This window comes from Lycorma delicatula, chromosome 7 (assembly GCF_047948215.1).
Source record: "Lycorma delicatula isolate Av1 chromosome 7, ASM4794821v1, whole genome shotgun sequence".
In the NCBI taxonomy this organism is placed as follows: domain Eukaryota; kingdom Metazoa; phylum Arthropoda; class Insecta; order Hemiptera; family Fulgoridae; genus Lycorma; species Lycorma delicatula.
Window position 1 is genome coordinate 76,960,675 of NC_134461.1, and position 22,202 is coordinate 76,982,876.

The 22,202-nt window shown below is 29.6% G+C and overlaps 2 protein-coding genes across 5 annotated transcripts in view; one reads left to right on the forward strand and one right to left on the reverse strand.

Moving 5' to 3' along the window:
• LOC142327408 (xaa-Pro aminopeptidase 3) overlaps positions 1–1,397 on the forward strand; it is a 36,855-nt gene extending 35,458 nt beyond the window's left edge. For all 4 annotated transcript variants that reach the window (XM_075370444.1, XM_075370443.1, XM_075370442.1 and 1 more), the window contains exon 8: positions 1,041–1,397. In XM_075370444.1, coding sequence (XP_075226559.1) covers positions 1,041–1,210 — 170 coding nt within the window. In that variant the 3' untranslated portion in view covers positions 1,211–1,397. The remainder of the gene's footprint in view (positions 1–1,040) is intronic.
• A 3,859-nt stretch (positions 1,398–5,256) lies between these two features.
• LOC142328135 (amidophosphoribosyltransferase-like) overlaps positions 5,257–22,202 on the reverse strand; it is a 45,898-nt gene continuing 28,952 nt past the window's right edge. Inside the window, exons 2-10 of the mRNA XM_075371676.1 lie at positions 21,267–21,484; positions 18,734–18,855; positions 18,202–18,350; positions 15,871–16,123; positions 13,996–14,214; positions 13,758–13,885; positions 12,698–12,919; positions 9,913–10,033; positions 5,257–7,172 (exon numbers count right to left, since the gene is read on the reverse strand). Of these exons, the coding sequence (XP_075227791.1) occupies positions 7,033–7,172; positions 9,913–10,033; positions 12,698–12,919; positions 13,758–13,885; positions 13,996–14,214; positions 15,871–16,123; positions 18,202–18,350; positions 18,734–18,855; positions 21,267–21,484 (1,572 nt within the window). The 3' untranslated portion in view covers positions 5,257–7,032. The remainder of the gene's footprint in view (positions 7,173–9,912; positions 10,034–12,697; positions 12,920–13,757; positions 13,886–13,995; positions 14,215–15,870; positions 16,124–18,201; positions 18,351–18,733; positions 18,856–21,266; positions 21,485–22,202) is intronic.

The window sequence follows — 22,202 nt, forward strand, 5'->3', positions numbered from 1 at the left end:
AATTCAGAGAAATATTTTGAGTCTTATTAAATGTTTGTAGATTAATATTTATTACAGATTTCAGATTAACAAAACTCATAAAAGATTGTGGTAAATAATGTCTTTGGATTAACCAGTCCTTGACGTGACTTATTATGATTTAAACAATTTTAATTGGTTGATTTCATGGAATGGTTCATATGCAGTTATCTGAGGACTCATTTGTTGAGTTGAGGCATCTTTTAGGAATCCCTTTAAAAAGTAACACAGTAAATTAAAATCTGGTGATTAAGGAGTTAATAAAAGTCCTTTGTTCTATAAAGTGTGGTGGTATGGTAATATTTTGTTTGTCAAACATAATTGTTTGCTGTTTCTATGAATTGATTATAATATAAAATGTTATGTTTAACATACTAACTAATACTCACCTTATGAAAACAGGGTCCACAAGACCACCAGTAGGTATTGCTTCGTAGGATGAGATGAATGACAAGTAGCGCATGAAAATGCCATGCTTGACCAGGATTCGAACCTGGGACCTCTGGATGAAAGGCCGAGATACTACCATAATCAACCTTCACTCCTATCTTTGGTTTTGTAAAAGTCTTACAAGAAAATAATAAGGAATATCAGACCATAACAGTTGTCATGTATTCTGGGAATAGTTAGATTTGTCAAATGAATTAAAGCTTTAACTGAAAATAATGTGCCATGAAGCACATCTTCAAAGTTTTATAAAAAAAATTCTATTTGTTAAACAAGTAATAACTATGAGGTGTTGTTATTCGTTGATATTTAACTTTATGCACAATAATGTTTCGGTCTGTACAAGTAGGGCATCATGTTTTTTTCAAACACAAATCCATGCTGAGATCGTGGATTTTTTTCTAATATGCTAAATATAATTTTTTAGATTTATATTTTTATCTTACAAAATTGATTACTAGTTATTTAATACTGTCCTATAGTTTAAGGTGTTTAAATATCTTGCAAAAGGTATTTCAACCATTTTTATAAGTATTTAAGACAATTTATTGTAATAATGATTATAATTTTTATAGGTGTTTATATATCTAAAAATAACGTATTGGCCAGGCCAGAGTTTCGAGGAATGGGTATTCGTATTGAGGATGATATACTAGTAACAGACTCTGGACCAGTTGTTTTATCAGCTTTATGCCCCAAAGAAATTGATGAAATTGAGAAAATTGTGTCTTCCAGTACTTATTAATCGATTTAATTTTAATAAGATTTTATACATATTTTTTTATATATTAATGTCTATTTATACTCATTCTTGTTGTTGTAGTATTTCATATATTGTTAAATGTTTTTAAAAAGCTGAGTGCTTAATATTATTTTACAATGAATATTGATTAAAAAAAAAATAATAATAATTAAAGGTTTACTTTTTTCTACTCATTAATTCTTATTTTTTTACTTATATGTTGGAGGAAATTAAAAAATATTATGTTAGTTAAAAAAATTTTAAACTAAAATAAAATGAGTTTTATGAATTACAATTTAAAAAAAGAAAGAGAAATCAATTTATTTTATTTGAAGTTGGATTAGTGAAATACATTATTTTAACTGAAAATAAAAAGGCTTTCAGTAACCTTTCTAATAGAAATTAAAAATATTACAGTGATTTTGAAGACACATATTTCAAAGAAATTTTTATTCATTTTGGCATCTTTACAATGGTAAGTTTTTAATTAATCCCAAAAAGAAAGAAGTTCTCAGTTCAACTAATATATATTGTATGATAACTAACTCAACTAATATGTATTTAAAAGTTAAGTACATTTTTGAGAGTTGTATTTTATATGACTAACCAATATACAATATATAATTAGCATCGACCTATCTCCTTGACCAGTATTCTATGCAAGGTGATGAAACGAATTGCCAAGATAATGGAATGAATTGTATAGTGTGGCACCTTAAGAAAAACACCCTAATTGCCCCCGAACAATGTGGTTCCACCAAGGTAGATTGTCTATCGATCATGTAGTTTCTCTTGAATCCGTCATTCAAAACGCCTTCCTACTTCCCCAACATCTCATTGCTGTATTTTTTGATATGCAAAATGCGAATGACTTCGCTTCAAGGAGAGGTTTCCTAAATAAATTGCGTGAATGGGGTGTACAAGGGAATCCCCTTATACTTATCAGGGGTTTCCTCAGTAGTCGATCCTTTAAAGTTCGAGTTGGCATGATGGTATCCAAAATTTTTACACTAGAAAACTTAATACCCCAGGGAAGTGTCCTAAGTGTTACCTTATTTGCCATAGCCATAAATAATATAACATAAATGAATAGCAAAAATAAATATATTATAACATAACATAAAATAAATAGTATAAAAAATTGCATGCGAAAACCCATTATGTGTGTTTTTTTGTGGGTGAATTTTGAATTTTATGTTGCATCTAGAACTGAAAAGAGGCTGCTCCAAAACACTTTAACCAGTCTAGAATTGTGTTGTAAAATGACTGGATTCATGTTTTCTTCTGAGAAGACAAAATGCATTTGCTTTTCACGCTTGAGGTAACATGTCGACCTTCAACTGTTGTACATGGTGAACCAGTTGAACCATGCATGCGGGTTAGGTTTCTTGGTCTGTGATTTGACAAATGACTAACGTGGGTAACACATTTAACGGAGCTGAAGGTAAACTGTAAAAAAATGCTAGACATATTGAGAGTTCTATCCAATACTTGTTGGGGAGCTGATTGTGTATACAGGTTTGTACTTCTACCAAGCTCTTGTCCGTTCCCGCTTAGACTTTGGCTGCATGGCTTATTCATTGACATGGGCCATCACTCTAAAGATGTTTGATGCAGTCCACCTTTGATTTATACATCTGGCTATAGGTGCATTTTGTTCAAGCTTAGCTTTGACAAAATCAAATGATCCTCTTCTATATAGATTGCATTAAAGCACAGTCAAATCAAACTACCTTTAATGTGGTGTTCTCCAACCAACACGTTAACTGATATGAGGAATAGCCAAGATCTACTGCTCCACTAGTCATCCTTTCATCACCCTTTCTTAACATTGAAATATACAGTTACCTCAAGCACCTCCTGTTACTCAACATTAACCCCCCTTAGTGGAAATATTTCTTTTGAATTATTGCTAGTCTTTGTCAACATCAAAAAGAACATGAATCCGGTTATCTTAAGAAAAAGATTTTAGGACATATGTCCTAAAATGCTTTGCTTGCTAGTTACAACGAGTGAAATCTTTCACCAGTCGTAAGTTGCAAACGAAGCATTATAGTACATATGTTTATATGAACTTTTTCCATTATTTTCACGAGTAGAATGGTTATAAACGTTTCTGGGAGAACTTTGACACATTTTATATACCTAAATAGAAAAACTCTGGTAACTTTTCCAGGAAACGACAGAATACTCTTTAAAATTACGTAACACAATATCCTATTAAATTCACAAACATTTTGTTTAAAAAGAAAAAAAGAAAATTATACATACAATGTTACTTAGGTTTATTTCTATGAATTAAATTTATTATTTTTTAGAATCCTTTTTTTCAAAATAACTTTTTTGAATCTTACACACATGTAAGTGAGGTTAACATAAAGTCTGATTATGTTTGCAAAATTTTTAAAAAATTGACTCAAAAAACTAACCCCCTGGAGATTTTGACCCCAACAAATTGCTTGATATACACGAGTCTTTGTACAGAATTTCATAAAAATCTATTAAGCTTCACATACGCCAACACACATACATGTATGACTGGTAAGTCACTGTACCCTTAAAGTTAGTGAAAAATTAGTTAGGATATGTATTTAGAACATACAGTATTTTCATTAGGGTTGGTTGACAACAGTTTTTTACGTTACACAGTAAAAGACAGTTGTGTCAAAATGGTTGACACGAGTAGTTACAGTGTCAAGGAGTGATTAGTGACAAGTGTATGGGTTCAAGAATGACAACATATGAATCAAACAATGAAGCTAATTAGCAATATGTTTCGGCAACGCTTTAATAAGCTGCCACCATGAAAAGCAACAACATTGACTTGGGGAAAACATGCATTTGAATTAGACAGTGTTAAAGATAGGCCATGGAGTGGATGAAAGTTAACGTGATTGCAGTTTCCATTGAACAATTCCCAATGAAATCAACTCATAAACAGTCAGATGAACTTTGTATATGACAATGCAAGACCATATGAAAAAGGACTTGAAAGTTAGGCCATTTCATCCGATGTTCATCAAAGAATTGTCAGATGCAAACATGGAATGTTGTGCTGCATCCTGCCGGGCTTTATTAAAAAATTTTCCACTGCAATGCATGTAGAAGGGTGCTCTTTACTCATGAATGTGCAGTCTATTGCAGTTTGTGTGCCAGAAATATGTTATTTTGGGTGAAAGAAAATTCTTATTATGTGACAGAGTTGTAAGGAAATCCACTACATGTCATGATATGGGCTAGAATGACAGCTTGTCATTTGTTTTGTCATTTTTTGATAAGCCAGTGAATGCACAAACTTATTTAGAGATGATGGAGGGATGGTTAATACCACAGCTTCAAGAGAAGGATCTCATTGAATAAGTATGGTTGCAACAGGATAGAGGACCTACAAATTTTGTTCTATCAGTACATGCGTTTCTGAATGAAACATTTCCAGGATGTTGGATTGGGCACAGTACTCCAGCATCACCAGCTCCGTTATCATGGCCACCACAAAGTCCTGATCTCATGAACCAGACAATTCATTATGAGAAATTATCAAGGCACATGTATCTTCACGTCGTTACACCATAAATGAAGAATTGCATGACGCTGTGAGGGATGTTTCATTTATAGCTCAATACAAATGTTTAGTTCTAACTTTAGTGGTATGGTAACTTCCTGCCATTCTGTATATAGTGTGTGCTGTTTATAATTGTTTGAGAAAAATACAGATTTATGTATAAGGTGATGAAGAAAGAAAATTGTTTTATGTCTACACTGAATGCATAGAAAGAGATGGTCTATTTGTAAATCTGTATTTTGTCAAACTCTAAGAATTGGTTAAGATCTTTATACTTTTTTTAGAATGCTATTTATTTAAAACACTCTTTTTATACTTCTGTTGAAACATGTTTTTATGCATAATTTTAGGATAAAAACAAAAGGAAGGAAGGCAAATACATGTCTACAGTAGTGATGTATATTCAGCTGTAAAATACTTATGCTAAAAGTTTTTCTTGCTTTCTTCCAAAAGGTTAATATTGCACAATAAACCTAAGAAATATTTTAATTAAAAAATGTTTATTTTTAGTACAAAATATTGCTAGAAATACAAAAAACTTACACAAATAAATAAACTTATGATATAACTGAAGTGTTAATAATACAATTATTTTATTAAAATGATTCAGATATCATGCAAGAAACAAGATAAGTTACACTTGACATATACTGTCCATAAAAAATCTTAAATAGTATTGAAATGTAATGCATTAACAAAAACATTTTTTTTATAAATGAAAAATACATTTTCCTTAACGTGCTAACTCAAATATGATATCTAAATGTTTTGTAAAGGCACATATTTAAAAAAAAATCCCGCTATAATGAAGAATGGAGATTTTAATTCTCTACTTTTGCGTTAAAATTTTTTTTGATCCTTTTTTGTTTTTTAAATATTGCTCATAGAAAAAAATTTTCATGGTCTTTTTTTAATTTAAATAAACTACTGATTTTTAATTATGAGTATGTTATATATTTTTTGAAGAATAGTTTTTTATTGATAACATATTAATTTAATTAATATATAACACATGGTGGTAATTTACTAGTATACATCAAAATAGGTCACCATAGGCTGCATAGAGTAGAATGTACTTCTACGACAGAGACCTTACTGTTTATTTAGAGGTTATCATAATTGAATTCAGTATATCATCATCAGATATTAGAATCCATGCAATCTAATTTTTTACAATAATTAATTACAATAAATTATATTTATTATAAGAAATTCATTATATAATATTTCTTAATTTTGAAATTATCTAATTAAGTTTTAAAAAGAAACTTTATTATCTATATAAAAAAACTGTGTAAAAATATGGTTGGCTTTTTTAATTTATATAATAAAAGCCTTAAGTTATAAGTTAATAGTATATTTTTATTACGATGTTTTAAATATTGACTTCAAAAATAAGAAAAAAATTCTCTTAAAGCAAATTTTTAAACTAAAATACACAGTAAAAAAATTTTAAATACTTAACCTAACAAAAAAAAAAAATATGTAAGCATAGTATTTGGCAGTGGTAATTATCATTCTTTTTATAAGTGAAAATCTTTTTGTTCTACTGTAAAATAGTTTTGTTTAGTTTCATATGTTTAGAAGCAACAAGTCTTTTTATTTATATGATAATTATGAGAAAAAAAAATGAAATTACTTTTGTAATATATCTTTTTTCTGTGATGAGGTATATTTTGTGTTTTTTATTTTTAAAGTTAGTTTCTGTAATTTTTGAAAATTATTTCTTTCTTTATTAGTGTTTCAGTACTGCAGTCTTTTTATTGTAACCCTTTTTTGAGAAAAACTATTAGTATGGCACATCATGTGTTTTCTTAGTCTAAATTAAATATAATAAGAATGTAAAGTAGTTAAAAACAGAATTTTTTATAAAAATTAAAATAGATTAATAATAAAATTTGGGTATAAAAGACAAGATTTGAAAAAAATCAGATACAAAATTTAAAAAGAACACTACATTATATATGTATACCCAAAGAGTAGAATAGTAGTAGTATTCTTTAGACATAAAATAATTACCCCTTCCAATAATATTTAAATATTAATTTTGAAATTGAAGCGTCTGCATTTCACATGTAATCTGTAAGGGTAATTTTTATTATTACAAAGGCCAAAACATTTTAATTTTATTCAGCAAAATTACAGGAATTCAAAGTAATGAAAGGCGAGATGACTACCTGAGTAATAAAAATCTGTGCAGGTCTCTGACCTATACAGATTACATATCTTTTTTTTTTAATCTACAATCAATAATCTCAACCAATTACCAATCAAGTTGAGCAGGATATTCGCCTGTTAAGCATGCTGTACAGTGTCCAATATTGCTTTTATCTTTAGTAACAATATTCTCTCTGACTGCTTTCTTTAAACCTTCCACTGATAAATATGCAAGACTGTCAGCACCTGTAAACATAAGTGTGCAATGTAACATACTCGTATACATCATGAAAATTATTACATATTTAAATAATTATATATTTGTATAATAAATAATATATGTGTATGTGTGTGTGTGTGTGTGATGACTTATATAGGCTTGCTATGTAGAAGATAATATTTGGTAATATAATATTACATCTGTTTCGAAATTCATATTAAAATTGTTTTCTTTAAATGTTTAAAAAGAAAAAAATTATTATTTTCAGTGGTCTGTTATCAACTGGATAACAGTGGGCTGTTGGGACTGGATGTACAATAAAACAAACTACTGTGTTGTCCCAAGAGACCCAGAAGATTTTGACTTTGAATGACTTAAGCCATCGGTCTTCAAAAATAGTATTGCATGCAAAACAGATGTGCAGTTATTCTGATGAAAGAAGTTTTTTGTTATTGTGAATGTATCTGTGACAATCAAAAGAATTATAAAGGGGAGTCTCAAGAAAAGTGAAGTAAATTAAATACATCTATCATTAAAAGATATCATTAATTTATACTTAATGTTACATTTTCCAACATCCATAGTGGAGTGTGTTTTCAGTCTTTCATTTGGAAGGTTCTGGGTTTGAATCCCAGTCAGTCATTTACCATATACCACAATAGAAAACTTCCATTCCATATTCCCTTGCCTAATCTTTGAGCTTATGTGGTGAATTAATCATCAACCAACTGGTTATTACCAAAAGATCCTTTTCTATCAAAATTTTAATTTCACTTTGTAAGGTTTTTAATTAGCAAATTCTATATATTGAATTGACATACTCTTATTCTAAGAATGATCATTATAACCGGTAAGCATTCTTTATAATGACCAAAAAGAACACAATTTTACCATCACTAACACCCTCTATGAGTAACTGAAATGTGTTTATACACCTTGACATCCCCTGGTGGCATGTACCGTAATCAGATCGATTTCATCCTATGCAGTCACTGATGGTGGAGCTCCATTCTGGCAGTAAAAACGTTCCCTAGAGCGGACTGCAGCTCTAATCACGAGTTATTGGGGGTCAAGTTGAAAATCAGGGTATGAAGTAACAAGAAAAATGCTTCTTCAAGGAGGTTTGAATTCCGCCAACATATGCCGTGGATGTGAAGAACAAGTTTGAGCTGCTTAATACTGATGAGAATATGTAGGTAATGGCAACGAAGGTAAAGAGAGCGACAACAATGAAGACAAGACATCAACTCACCAAATCTTCCAGAGGTTTTAGCAGCAATGAAAACCATTTGCCAGTTTCTCAGTTTTACAGAAGTTGCTAATGAAGAAACAAAGAGTTTGTTTTGATTTAGAAAAAAACCTTCAAAAATTGTATTACAACACGAAATGTTCGAAACAATGCAAAATAACCAACTTTTTGCAGGAAAAAGTAATTTTTACAATTTTTCTCAATGTTTTGTTTTATTACATTATTTTATTACGGAAATAAATTATTATTATTTTTAATGATTATAATTTTACTGTATTACAGTACCCGTTTAGAAGGCATATTAAAGTAGTACCAGTAAGGTACCTAAACATCAGTTATAATGACCTAAAATCGTCGGTTCCTTGCAAGTCATTATAAACTATATTTACAGTAATTATTCACTTAATACTTACTCTTAAATATGATTACAACTGCCATCAGGAATTTTCAACTATTTTAGAAATGTTTCATTACTTCATTCTCATAATTTATGCACACTTATGATTTTTGTAGGTAGGAATTAAAGAATTTTTTTTAAATACTCACCAATCCCTGAATTTCATTAATTCGACATTTATAAATTCATACTTATGGAGAGATTTTCGATGTACATAAAATTTACAAACAGTACTTACATCTGAAGTAAGAAGTAGTATTATATTTCTAAATTTTATTTTGAGAGCCATCTAGTGAGTGAGATATGAACTACATGGTAATTTGACAATGCTACACTTGTAATAAACTATACAAAACACGCTGGTGTGTGCTGATCAGGATCATCATATGTATGTTGATGATGTGTACTCGCAGCATTCAATTTAAAGAGATGAAAAAGGAATAAAAAGGGAATGAAAAGTTCAAAAAGATTGAATATTGAGAAAGTAAGGTACACCCATGGAAAAAATACAACATGACACAATCAAACTCATTCAGATGATAGCTTCAAAACTCTCTCCAAACAGTAGATACATCCTGACCACAATTTCTCCCAATAGGAAATAAGGCATTTTTATTATTATTATTATTATATGAGTAAAATCTGTTTTTCTTACAGATGCTAAACAGTCATAAAAGGGGACAGGGCCAAAAAATCTTTTTTGGTACAATATTTGTTTCCCCTCAAGTAATAACCTTGTTCATCTGGGAGTATACAGTTGAATGTAAACTTTTCAGACTCATACTTAAGGTACTTCCATTTTTTCTTTCATTCTTGCTCCAATTCAGCGATCTAATTTGATAATATAATCAATATACATAAATTCCTTACTGCAGTAAAGACCATTTTGTATTTTATTCACTTTAATATTGTAATGTACTACTTCATGAAATGCTAAACTCACAATGAAAATTTTAAGTTTTGCAAGAATTTAGCATATTAAGAAATGCTTATTGCTTTCCCTATAGTAACTTATAATATAATATAAGTAGATTATATTATAATCTACTTATACAATTAGATTATATTATAATCAGTAATTTTATTTTTTTTTTTATATTAAACAAAAATTAAACTATACCTGTATGTTCTGCCAGCTTAATATTATCCAACTTGTTGGCAATAAGTTCTTCCCTTGTTGGTATGTTAATACCCATATAACATGGATACTGTAATGGTGGAGATGCTATTCTTACATGTACCTATAATAAACAAAAACATAATCAATAAAATCTAAAAAAAAAAGATATAGTATAATCACATGTATTTTATGTAGTCACTATAATGTGACAAAATACAACTATGGTATGAAAAGATTATTATACAGAAAGTGTATTTAACTTCCAACAGTAATCTTAAAACTTTAAAAGATGTCAAGCATGGCAGTTTTCATACATTACAAAATTCCATTTTCATATTCTAAACGTACAAGCTTCTTGATAAGCATCTGTATAATTTCATCAAACAAAAAATAGATAAATAAATGAAATATATATAATTTCTAATATTTATAAATAATACTGTCTACTAGTGTGATAAAATTAAAAAAATCCTATTTATGTAATTTAATAACAGAATAAATTTATAAGAAAAATAATTAACATTTAGGTATCTATAAAATAAAATATAATTGTGAAGTTTTTATGAAGGAAAAACAGAAAGAAATTTAATGATTACATAATTTAATAAATCTTATAATCACAATATTATAAGCATGCCATGTATAAAGGAATTTAAAAATTTTTGACAAGTATGATCTTAGGATGACCATTTTGACGGTTTAATTAATTGAATTCCAATGACTAGATAGAAGTGATAACAACATTAAATTTAGCTGTAAGTAATATCATTTTTAATGGTATTAAAATGAGGGTCAGTATTGAAATTCAAATGACAGGTGATGGTGGTAATCTGAGATTTGGGTGGTTTTGGTAAGTCCATTTGCTACAAACACCCTATCATGTAGTTTAAATCTGCTATTGGGTTTAAGCAGTATATACAATTTATTGATTCAAAACAGAAAATATTTATTGTTTACATTATCTTACTCAGTTTTTCACCTGACTTACAAAAAGTAGCAAATTAATTTTCTTTGAGTACATTGATATTTACTATAAAACCAGTTCCTATGTTGAACATAGAGTCAGAATTGCTTGCTAGTCAGCCTTCCAAGTAACTACTTTGCTCTATATGAAACCTCCAATGTATATAAACATAAAAACATGAATCATTGATTAATATTAGTTTCTTATTCTTGACATTTTGTTAAAAGTGCACCAAATTTCTTTACAACACTAAGCTGTCTCAGTCTTGTATTTTTTTATTTTTATTTTTTTCTGTATTCCCCTGGGCCGGACCGACTTGATGGTATTACGCCACCCAGGGGAGTGTCCGTTACTCTAATAGGTCCTCCCCGCCTACCGGCTATATACCGGCATGGCAGGTCAGGCCTACCGGTGGCTCTTTTGAGATTTTTTATTCTCTATTATGTCCTCTATGGAAACACATCATACCTACAAGTCGTGATGTGATCCCCGGAACTTTCATAATACTCTCTTGTCCCTACAGCACACCCCAAGGAGTCCTCAGCGGATCATTCAAACCAGCACACCTAAGCATGCTGGCTCTCACCGCTGAGGCTGTCCACCCAACCTAACATACTAGAAACCCATACTTCTTACATCTTCATTCTTCTGTTTTAGTACTGTCTTTATATAATCAGCGACCTTCCTCCAGTTCTCCTTACTGCTGAGCATGAAATCCATGGTTTCCTTCAGCGTTTTTCCATGAATACCCGCGTCGTGTCTTAGTCTTATCCATTTATTACATACTAAAAACGTATGCTCAGAATCATCATCCTGTTCGCAGTACATGCACGTGGGTTCATTCCTTCTTCCCACCTTATGGAGATAACCATTGAAACACCCATGTCCCGTCAGGAACTGGGTGATCCAATAGTCAGTTTCTCCATGCCGCCTGTTTATCCATCCTGTTAATTCTGGAATTAAGGTTCTTGTCCATCCAGCCACTCCAGCCTCCGCCCATCTCTCCTGCCAGATTCTATGTATGTTTTCCCTGACTTCATTTTTTGCTCTCCCTAAAAACCTGTCAGTTCTATATCTGGCGATAAGGTCAATCGGTAACATTCCCGAGAGCACACAGAGGGCCTTGTATTGAGAGTGAATTTGGTAGGTAACACGTGAATGAAGAATGAATTTTGGTAGGTAACACGTAATGCACATTTTATTGTTACACAACATGCTGATGTATAAAAATACATTCAGGTCACTAAAGAAGACAGTTGGAAATCACTTTAATCCTCACTTTTCAATGAATGCAAGTATCACAACTACAGATCAGAGTGAAATAATAATCAAAGTCAATCTTACAACACATGTTATCACCCAAATGGACTGATAACCCACAATATACTTACTGCTGTAATAACATTATTATCAGTTTGTATATAATCTAGTCAATAAGTAAAATTAATTTTTATTAACTTCATTTTCATAAAATGAGATTCTATTATTTCATTTTAATGAAAATGAAATTTCCATTACAATAAAAATCATTCCTTTGAATTGATCGATACAGAACATGAAAAGATTTTGTAATATACATAATTATTAGAAATTCATTGTAGAACTTATCTGTAGTAATTTCTACTATTCTATACTACTTTAAAAAAAAAAAAATTCTAATAAATAAGATTAATTTCATTTTAATTAAAATTAAATTAATAAAAATCCATTTTAAATATTTATCAATAGGTATTAATATATAAAATACATATTAAATTTTTTCATTTTATAAACATATAAAATTTAATATATACAAATAGTCCATTAGTGAAATAACATTACCTCTTTAGCACCAGCATCACGTAATAATTTTATGATTGGTCCTATAGTGTTACCCCTAACAATAGAATCATCAATTAATATTAGCTTCTTATTCTTGACATTCTCTGAAAGTGCACCAAATTTTTTTGCAACACCAAGTTGTCTTAGTCTTGTACTCGGCTGAATAAATGTACGGCCAATGTAACGATTCTTACATAACACTTCAGCAAATGGGATTCCAGACTATAATAAAAATAAAAAAAACCTAACGTTATTTTTTGTTCCTTAATAGACATAAAATTTACAGATTGCAGCAAGAATTTTTAAGAAATTCTAACTTTAAGTTAAATCTAGCTCTAGTTCATTGTCTTTTATGATTTGCAGATCCAAGCTTGCTAGTCTATAAAGTTTCTTATAGAGAACAAAGTTAAAATCTTTCTATTTCTAGAATTACGTATTCAAAAAAATATGTATGTCTGGTATTCACTTTTCATAGATTATACAATTTATAAACTGGAGCCTTTTATTTTACTTTATGATTTTATTCAAATACAATATTTACTGTAATGTATTAATGAATTGAAACATGGGCAATAACCAATAAAAAAAAAGTAGAAATTTGAGAGGTTTAGTATGTGGGGTAACATGAATATGTTGAAAATTTATAAATTGAAAGAGGTATCTTGATGAACAAGAAAAGAGAAAATGTTTGTGGCAGAATTTTTCAGAGCTGTATTAAGTTGGTGGACTGTGTACTAAGGCATCAAAATTGGCTTAATTTGGTTCTAAAATTAAAGTATAAAAAGTATTTGGGAAACTAAGATTAGAATCTGCAAAACAAAATAGGTAAATTGAAGTTGAAAAGTGTAGTAAATGAATTGAAGTTAACAGATTCATACGAAATGGAAGGAAAAGCACAATGTCAAACCAAAAATAGTAAGCAAATTAAATATTTCAGAAATAAAAAAAAATTGAAAAATATCTCAATAAAGGCTTACATAAACAAGGAATGGTTTTACCTAAAACAATTTAAAGAATAATATTTGATTTTTAAAAAAAATAGAAATAAAATGAAATTAACCTCTCTTGAGAAACCATGTGCAGCAGCTGTTCCTGATTCTGGTACAGAACTAACAATATCTGCTTCAGTATAAGTTTCTCTTGCCAACTGTCTGCCACATTGCATTCGGACAGAATAAACCATTTGACCTAGAATAGATAATAATTTTATTACAAGATAATAAAAGATTCGTACACTCCTAATCTATTTAAACATATCATAAAAACAAACTTATAAATTTTTAAGAAGTTGTCTTTACCTTCAAATATACTGTCAGCTCTAGCAAAGTACACATATTCAAATATACAGAAAGCTTGAGGTCTGTTATCTGGTCTCTCTACTATTGTAACTGTTTTAATTCCTTTTTTTGTTATTTCCACTATCTCTCCAGGATAAACCTCTCTAACATAACGAGCGCCGATGGAAAGAAATCCACAAGATTCAGAGGATATAACCCAACCTTCCTCTCCTTCATTTTCTATAAAAATAAAATTAACTTACATAAATTATAATTGTAAAAATACATACAGTTATTACTAAATAACTGTTGATTAATTTTATTTCAATGTTAGTTTGTTTTAATAACACTCAATTCAGAATAAAGCAAAAGGAAATCACTTTCTTCCTCACTAGTGCTGGGCATAGTAGTTGTTCTTGAGGATGATGCTGTGCATTTTCAGGAAAGATTTGTGTCTCATGTCCAATTAGCTATAACAACAAATATGATTATATCCCTAACACAGATAACGTTACAGTATACAGTGAACTATGGTTATGCTGACTTAACTGATGGATGTGGGATAAACTTGTATTATCTTAACACCTTATATGGACAGTCATTTCTTTCCTCTATCACCAATCTGGGGCTAAAGTTAATTCACACAATTTGTTGGAGCTACTAAAAAGACATGAGTCCAAAGGCTGGACACTTTTTTTTAACTACTTAGTACACAAAAACAAATCACCTGTAAAGTGTACTGATTGTGATTATATCTAAAGTTTTGGTAAGATATACTTTTACCAAGTTTAGGTATTAAATCATAATTTTTTATAGTAAACAAAATGTTTATTAACAAACTCCATAAACAATGTTTGCCCTTCACGTGAAAAGGTTACCTGTAATATTTTGAGATTTGACTATTCAATAAGCAGTGCATTCTAACAACCTGAAAATAAGTTGGTTCGGCAAGGAAATTATCAATGAACTGTTTGCATCTATCCTTAAAGGCTATTGGTTCCCTGACACCTTAAGTGTTAGTGATAATTGCTTCCTATTGACAGGTAATAAAGTAATAATAAAACATTAAATTACAACTGTTGTTAATCAATAATGGTATTTTATATACCATATTTGATTTGATATGGTATTTTATCTACCATATCAATTTTATTTGATATATACAATTGCTATTCTAGTAGCATCACAAATATTTTTATATCACTATGGTAGAATCCAGGATAGAGAAATATAGTACTCAAGAACCACTAGGCTCTTCTGGCTAGATGGGAGAAAATAAGAAAATTTAACTATGAACATAACCAGTTAAAAATTGATAATTTACTTTCAAAATATATTTCCAGAATATCTTTTTTTAACATATTTCCTTCCTTCCTTAGTGCAGTTGCTAACAGTTCTATTATTTACAACATTCATGTTGAAGTAGTTAGAAAACTCTTTTAATGATTTATTTCATTTATATTAAACTGTTCATTTAATCTGTTTTTTTTATGTTTATAATTTTCATATTGTTCAAGAACAATGAAATCTTGGCTTTATGTACTTCAAGTAAAATCTATATGTGTGGTAATATTTTTCTATAACTGAACTGATTTTATTTAGGAAAGTTTAAATTTATGTATACTGCTCTTGTATAAGCTCTAATCTAATACTACTTATAAAAATTTAAATAATTAAAGAAATGATGTCACACACATCCATCACTTGACCATTGAATTTTTCTTTACTTTTGACACAGAATTCAAAATTTATTTACTAAACCTTCAAATACTATTATATTTTAGCCACAGATTTTTCAAAAGGTTAAAAAGTTTCTTTAATAAATACAATAATAATGATAAAATTTCAACAGATTTAAAAAAAAATAAATGCAGTTAAAATCTTAAACAAAATTACCTTGTTTGCTATCAATAGGCACTATCTTTCCAATACACAGAGGTCTATTACCGTATGGATCTCTGACACCATATATCCTATCTTTTTCCATCAAAACAAGTGAATAAGATAATGGAGCAAGACTCATTAAATGCTTAATACGTGCTGGCCAGTCTGGTCCATTTGATTCTCCTTCTGGTGGATTTAAACATAATGCTTGAGTTATTAATTCACTATCAGAATGTGTTGATAAACCAACACCTCTTGATAATACCTGAAAAAATTACAATCTGATTTATAAAATAAATAATAATGGGTAAAATAATAATTTAAATAAATGGTGAAAGGCATTTCTTTTTAATGTTATGGTTTTACAACAAAAAAGATTGATTGTCTAAGAGAGAAGCATTGTAGGAAACAAAAGGTTGTGAAGTAATAATTAAATCTTAAACTATACTTAATAAACACTTCATTATTATGAAAAAAAAATTATTATTTCTGGTTAATTAAGTTATTGTTCTGGAAAATTAATTAAGCATACAAAACCTTTAATTTTCCAACAAAAATTATTATAAATAAATTATTCTAAAAACTATCTGTTTAAAATTAATATTTTATATGATATCTCTATCTGGACAAAAAAATCTAATCCTTGAAAGAAAAGATAAATAAATGGTAAGTTAGAAGTAGTAATTATTATTGTTTTGTAATGTAGATTCTAAATGATGATAACAGGTATGAAAAAAACAAATAAATAGATACTGTATGTTTTAATAATTTGATATTCTGCAAAAAGATAAAAGTGTAACAAAATGTCATGACTATTATTTATATTCTAGTATAGTTAAAAATATTTTGGGAAAAAAATAAGAATGCTAAAGTGTTGTTTTGTTAATATTAAATCTACTACTCTCTAAAGGTTTTAACAAAACTATCAGTGGACTTTGAATTGGGTAGAGTTATGAGTCACAATTAAGTTGTTTTCCCTGCGTCTTGAGGTCCACTAGTAGTAGTTCAGCCGTTTTATCCCAAAGAACTGAGGTAAACTGCTTTGCCTTCTGCACCTCTTAAATTCTGATGTGCAGCTCGCCATTACACCCTTTCCTTACAGAGAGTACATCGCTAGCCTCCTCACTGGTTACTGCAGCCTTCTTCGTGCGGAGCAGCATATGACCTACCGTACGCTTTCACTACTACTGTTCTACCCTCATTGACCGGGGGAGTGGACTTCTTGAATGCGACTAACCCCAGCCTTTTCTGTACAGTTGTAGTCCAACTACAACAGTCCAACAGTTGTGATGTAACTATTATTACTGGTTCAGTCCAAACTCTAAGTATATAAGACAAAAGTGACCGGATTCGGATAGATCCAGAAGGTTTTGGAATGGGGAGAGATGGTTACAGAGTAAATTGAGAAGGAAGTTTCCTTGTACTCCTGAATGACTTAGAATATTTTCGTCCAAGTAAAAACAATGAAAAATATTCTAAGTTCTTGTTTAATTGACAAAGATCCACGTCACAAGCCAGTTACAACCTGCGTGTATGACTTAGAAAAAATTTTCTCAAACACTATATACATGTATAACCTCAAAATATTTTAAACTACTGTAACTTCATGTACCTCAATATACATGTCTCCAAAATAATTTGTAAATCTTCCTGGGGTGTCCCAGTGACATTAAAACCTCTTGCAGCACCAAAAAACCACAGAATAACTCATAAGATTAATAATGTCCAGAATCACAGTAAACCAGAACGAACCATTAACAAAAAACCCTTATAAAAAGTGTAGTCCGTGTCTGAAAGCCTTAAAAATTTGAGTCCATGTCCAGTAAATCCCAACCAACAATTTCCAATGTCTGTATCCAATAAAGTCTCCAAAAAACCAGTAAAAAAAACTATCTGGAATGCAGAGCGAAATACAACATGTGCACACATGATGAAGTCTCCAACTTGACTTGCTGGTGTAAGGTATGGGGATCTTGGAGGCCACAACCCTTTTGATATCAAATGATGGCCAAAAAATTCCCATAACATATTCAGCATTTCATTAGCAGTATGACATGTTGCGTTATCCTGCTGGAGCCAACATTCTCATTCGTGTAAATCTAACATTAAAAACACTGTTTAAGTTGCTATAAACCACACTCTATAGATTTATAGATAATCAGTCTCAATAATGACATTTACATATATCCTGTCTTAACCCATTTTCAATATGAAATTCTACTTATATATTTTAAATTGTTGTTTTAATTTTATTTTACCTTGTATAAAAAATACAAATTTTCTGATTAATGTACAATTCAATTTAATCAAGAAAAGTGAATTATTTAATTAAAAAGACCTCACCATTTTTCTAAGAGCTTCACAATTTACAATTTCTCCATTATGTGCAACAGCAAGAACACCATGAGCAGAATGAACAACAAATGGTTGACAGTTAACTTCTTCTGATGCAGCACTTGTTGAATACCTTGTATGTCCAATACCAAGATTACCTAATTAAAAAAAAAAAAAGAAAAAAGATTATGGTAAACATATTTGTTACTGATAATTCATTTTGTCACTAAATCTAGAACATAAGTAATAACAATAACAGCTTTGTGATATTAATTACTGTATTAATTACAAATTATCTGTAGATTCACCACCCCAGTCCTACATTCACTGCATAAAGAAATATAGTTACTAATTTTCAAGTCTATCAGCTTAAATAACTAGTAATATATCAAGTTTGCAAGCTTAAATTTGTTCTCAAAAAGAGGAAGTCTTGATTTCTTTCAATGGATTTTAACTGAAGTTTAAACTAATGTCATAGTATAATAATAAAAATAAATTATTAATTAAACCAAAAATATATAATAAAGATTGTATAAAATACCTTTTAATCTTTTCATTGAATCATCATTGAATACACTATTTATCATTCCCATCCCTTTTTTTACATGAAAATTTTTTGCATTGTTTCCTTCACTTGTAACAATTCCAGCACTCTCTTGACCTCTTTAATTAAAAAAAAAAAATTAAAAAAAGATATTTACATGAGTTAAATAAAATACATGATCTACTGTTTAACTTAATATTAACAGATTAAAAAATAAAAAAAAATATTAACAATTATTACATACATATGTTGAGAGCCACAACTTTAATGGTAAAAGCGACCACATATGAGTCACATGTCCACCCAAAATTAACATAGTTATTCTAAAGAATAACAAGCATTCCATATGAAAGTAAGGTGAAAAGTAGTTTTGTGGCATTCTTAATAGAGCCAAAAGTATCGTTATATATCAGAATGCTAAGGCCACCAAAATATAGGCAGGGAATATTTGGCCCTGCAAGTGTCACCTTTATTCTGTTCACCACAGGGGCTGGCTGTAGAGTGAACATCGTTACTCTCAGAGAAAAAAACTCTTACTGCTGACTCTTGTGCTTCAGCTGCTTTACATGTATCATAGCCATAAGAACGACTGGATTAGATCATTTAAAGTAAAATATTAATGAGTTCTTGAAACAATAAGTATAAATATTGCTTTTAACTCAATAAAAGGTATAAAAATAAATCATTAAATAAAATATAAATCTTTTAATGTAATGATTAAACTTATAAGCAATATTTTCCCCCAACGTAATAAAATTTTGTAGTGTATTTTAATACAAGGGAAGAATGGGTGTATTGTAATGTAGTATGTGATACAGGCATATTAAATTCATTAAAAAATAAAGGTAAAAAGCATATGAAGAAATATTTAGTAACTAGAAATATGTTGGTTTTACTGAGGCCATGTCTCACAATTCGATAAAAGAGGACAAAGATCTTTATTAGATTCTTTTGATGAAACTTAATCAAACTTTAAATTAATGCTACCGTAATCTTCAAATCAAATCATCAAATTCTGCATTACTGTTGTTCGGACCAAACAATCAGTTTACTGAAACATTTTGAAATTAATTATTTAACTTTTACTGCCATCTAACAGCTGTGTAACAAATTAATAGTTGCACAACATGTCAGGCTTTACTTTAAAATCTTCATGATGACATAAAAGTTCTAAGATACCCTTTGATTGTATGTTTTAAAAGATGTAAATGTATCCTGTTCTCAACAAAATTATTTTACAAATTTCGTGATCATATAATTTTGCTTTTATTATTTTTTAGTGAAATTAAAATAAGCTCAAAACTGTTTGTGACAGTATGAGTAATGTTCCTTGATATGAAATGAAAATGCTATGTAGTGTAAATTTAAATTAGAATATGACTAAATTAACATGTGAAATGCATTAAAAATACATAAACCATAGAGAAATGTTGACATAAACAAAAAAAAAAAAACACAATGTCTCTCTGAATGGACTACCTATTTTTTTTAAAGTTGAAAATATATTTTGCATATAATGTGTTTTATTAAAAACGTAACTTGAAATATATTTTTTATAATTTTAAGTGGTATCAACTAATAATTTTAAGAGCCCTTAGGCACAAATAGTCCTTAAAAATGCAGTTACCCATGAAAAGGGAAATGATTGTCAGCATTGTTTGCTTATTTTCAATGTTGTATGATGACTGATTTATATCTATGACCACTGGGATTCTATTACAAATGAATATTGTACCATTACTTCCTGTCAAATGAAGGGTGGCTTACAGTAAAACTGGAACTACCACTTTATGCACAATTCTGCAGTCAGTAAAGTCAGACTTTGTTCTTTTTTTTTTATAGCAGCACACATTTAAATAGAACAAGAGAAAACCACTGATCAGAACATACTGATCTTACCCTAAAGTAAAAATATTTTGATCTCCTGAGGGGTTGTGAGTCCCCCATTACCAGGTGAGGTTCTTGTATTAGGTGGGTTGTTGTTTCCTGTGGTAGATCTTCTGTGGGTAAATGTTTCTTTCTTATTACCTAAACATTTCCTTTATCCTGATCCCTTCTTCCTTGTTTCACGTTCTGTGGGTATAGTTTGAATCATTTTTAGGTTCATCCTGTGAATATCAGAATCTGTAGTGTCAACCAATCCTTGGCATTACCTAGCTGGGGAATTGAATGGCCTGTCAACTGATACAGGGTCCCTGTCTGCACAATTAATCAAACAGCCATCAATATCTTTTTCAGATAAAACTTCTAACAGTAAAATTAAAACACAGTAATTGTATTACTTAGGATACTTCATACCACACTCAATTATATGTACATGCATACTGTCTATGGTTAAGTACTAAATATAATTCTGTTTTTATCATAATAATAAACTATTATGTAATTCACAACCAAAATACAAAATAGATGTCTGAAGATCAATTATGAATTTCAAAAGAAGGGGCGACTATGACCACACCTTAAATATGAACAAATAAACAATATAACAGTCTATGAAAATTAAATAATAAATAAAAATGAACCTCACCTGTGCTGTAGTGCAACAAGACCTAAACAAATCACTTGAGCGACATCAATTTGTGTAGGCCAATCACCAGCTGCAACACACCCAAATACTCCACATTCATGTCTCATCCCTGTTAATATTTCAACTCTTTCATTTGCGTCATCACTCATATTTGAATCCGATGAACTTGATGAACCAACAGAATAAGATCTGTTTCTCCACTGGAATAAATTATTTTCCTGTAATAAATTAAATTGGAATTAAACAATAGCAATAGATATATCTTATTTAATATTAATAATACTATAATTAACAATTCATTACAAAATGACTGTCACAGTTATATTCGTAAAAATTATTTCACAGAATTTTTTGTAAATAAAAATAAATTTGAGAAACATTAATGAATATAAATCCAGTTGGTATATTCACTTGGAAAGAATACCAGAGTAACCTAAGATATAGACCAGATGGAGGAAGAGCTTGGGTTCTGGAACAGGCTGTATATTTTATCCATAAATTGGAGAAGAGGAAGATAATATGTAATTAAAAAATTTTACATAGTTAAAAGAGCTCAGTGCTTTTTGTACGAATGACAATCTACATCCCCGAAATAAGGTTGGTCAAATAACAGATCTAAGACATCTTAAATAGTAACAATCAGTCAACTTCAGTAGTTATAAAGAAGAGCTATTGGAAAGTACAAAAATTTCTAAATATAAATTTCCTAATGTATTGTATACAAGTTTTCATTATGCAATTGGGATGTACATTGCAGTACATATAGAAGATCCAGAGAGTAAAAGAAAACAAGGGAACAATTTTAGAAAAAAAAACAAAATATATGAGACTGTACCTGGAAATGGTAGCTGATGATAAGGGTAATTATTTTGAGATAGTAGAATTATTTTGTGTAGTTACAATCATGTTTACTGCTTTAAAATAAATGACACAGTT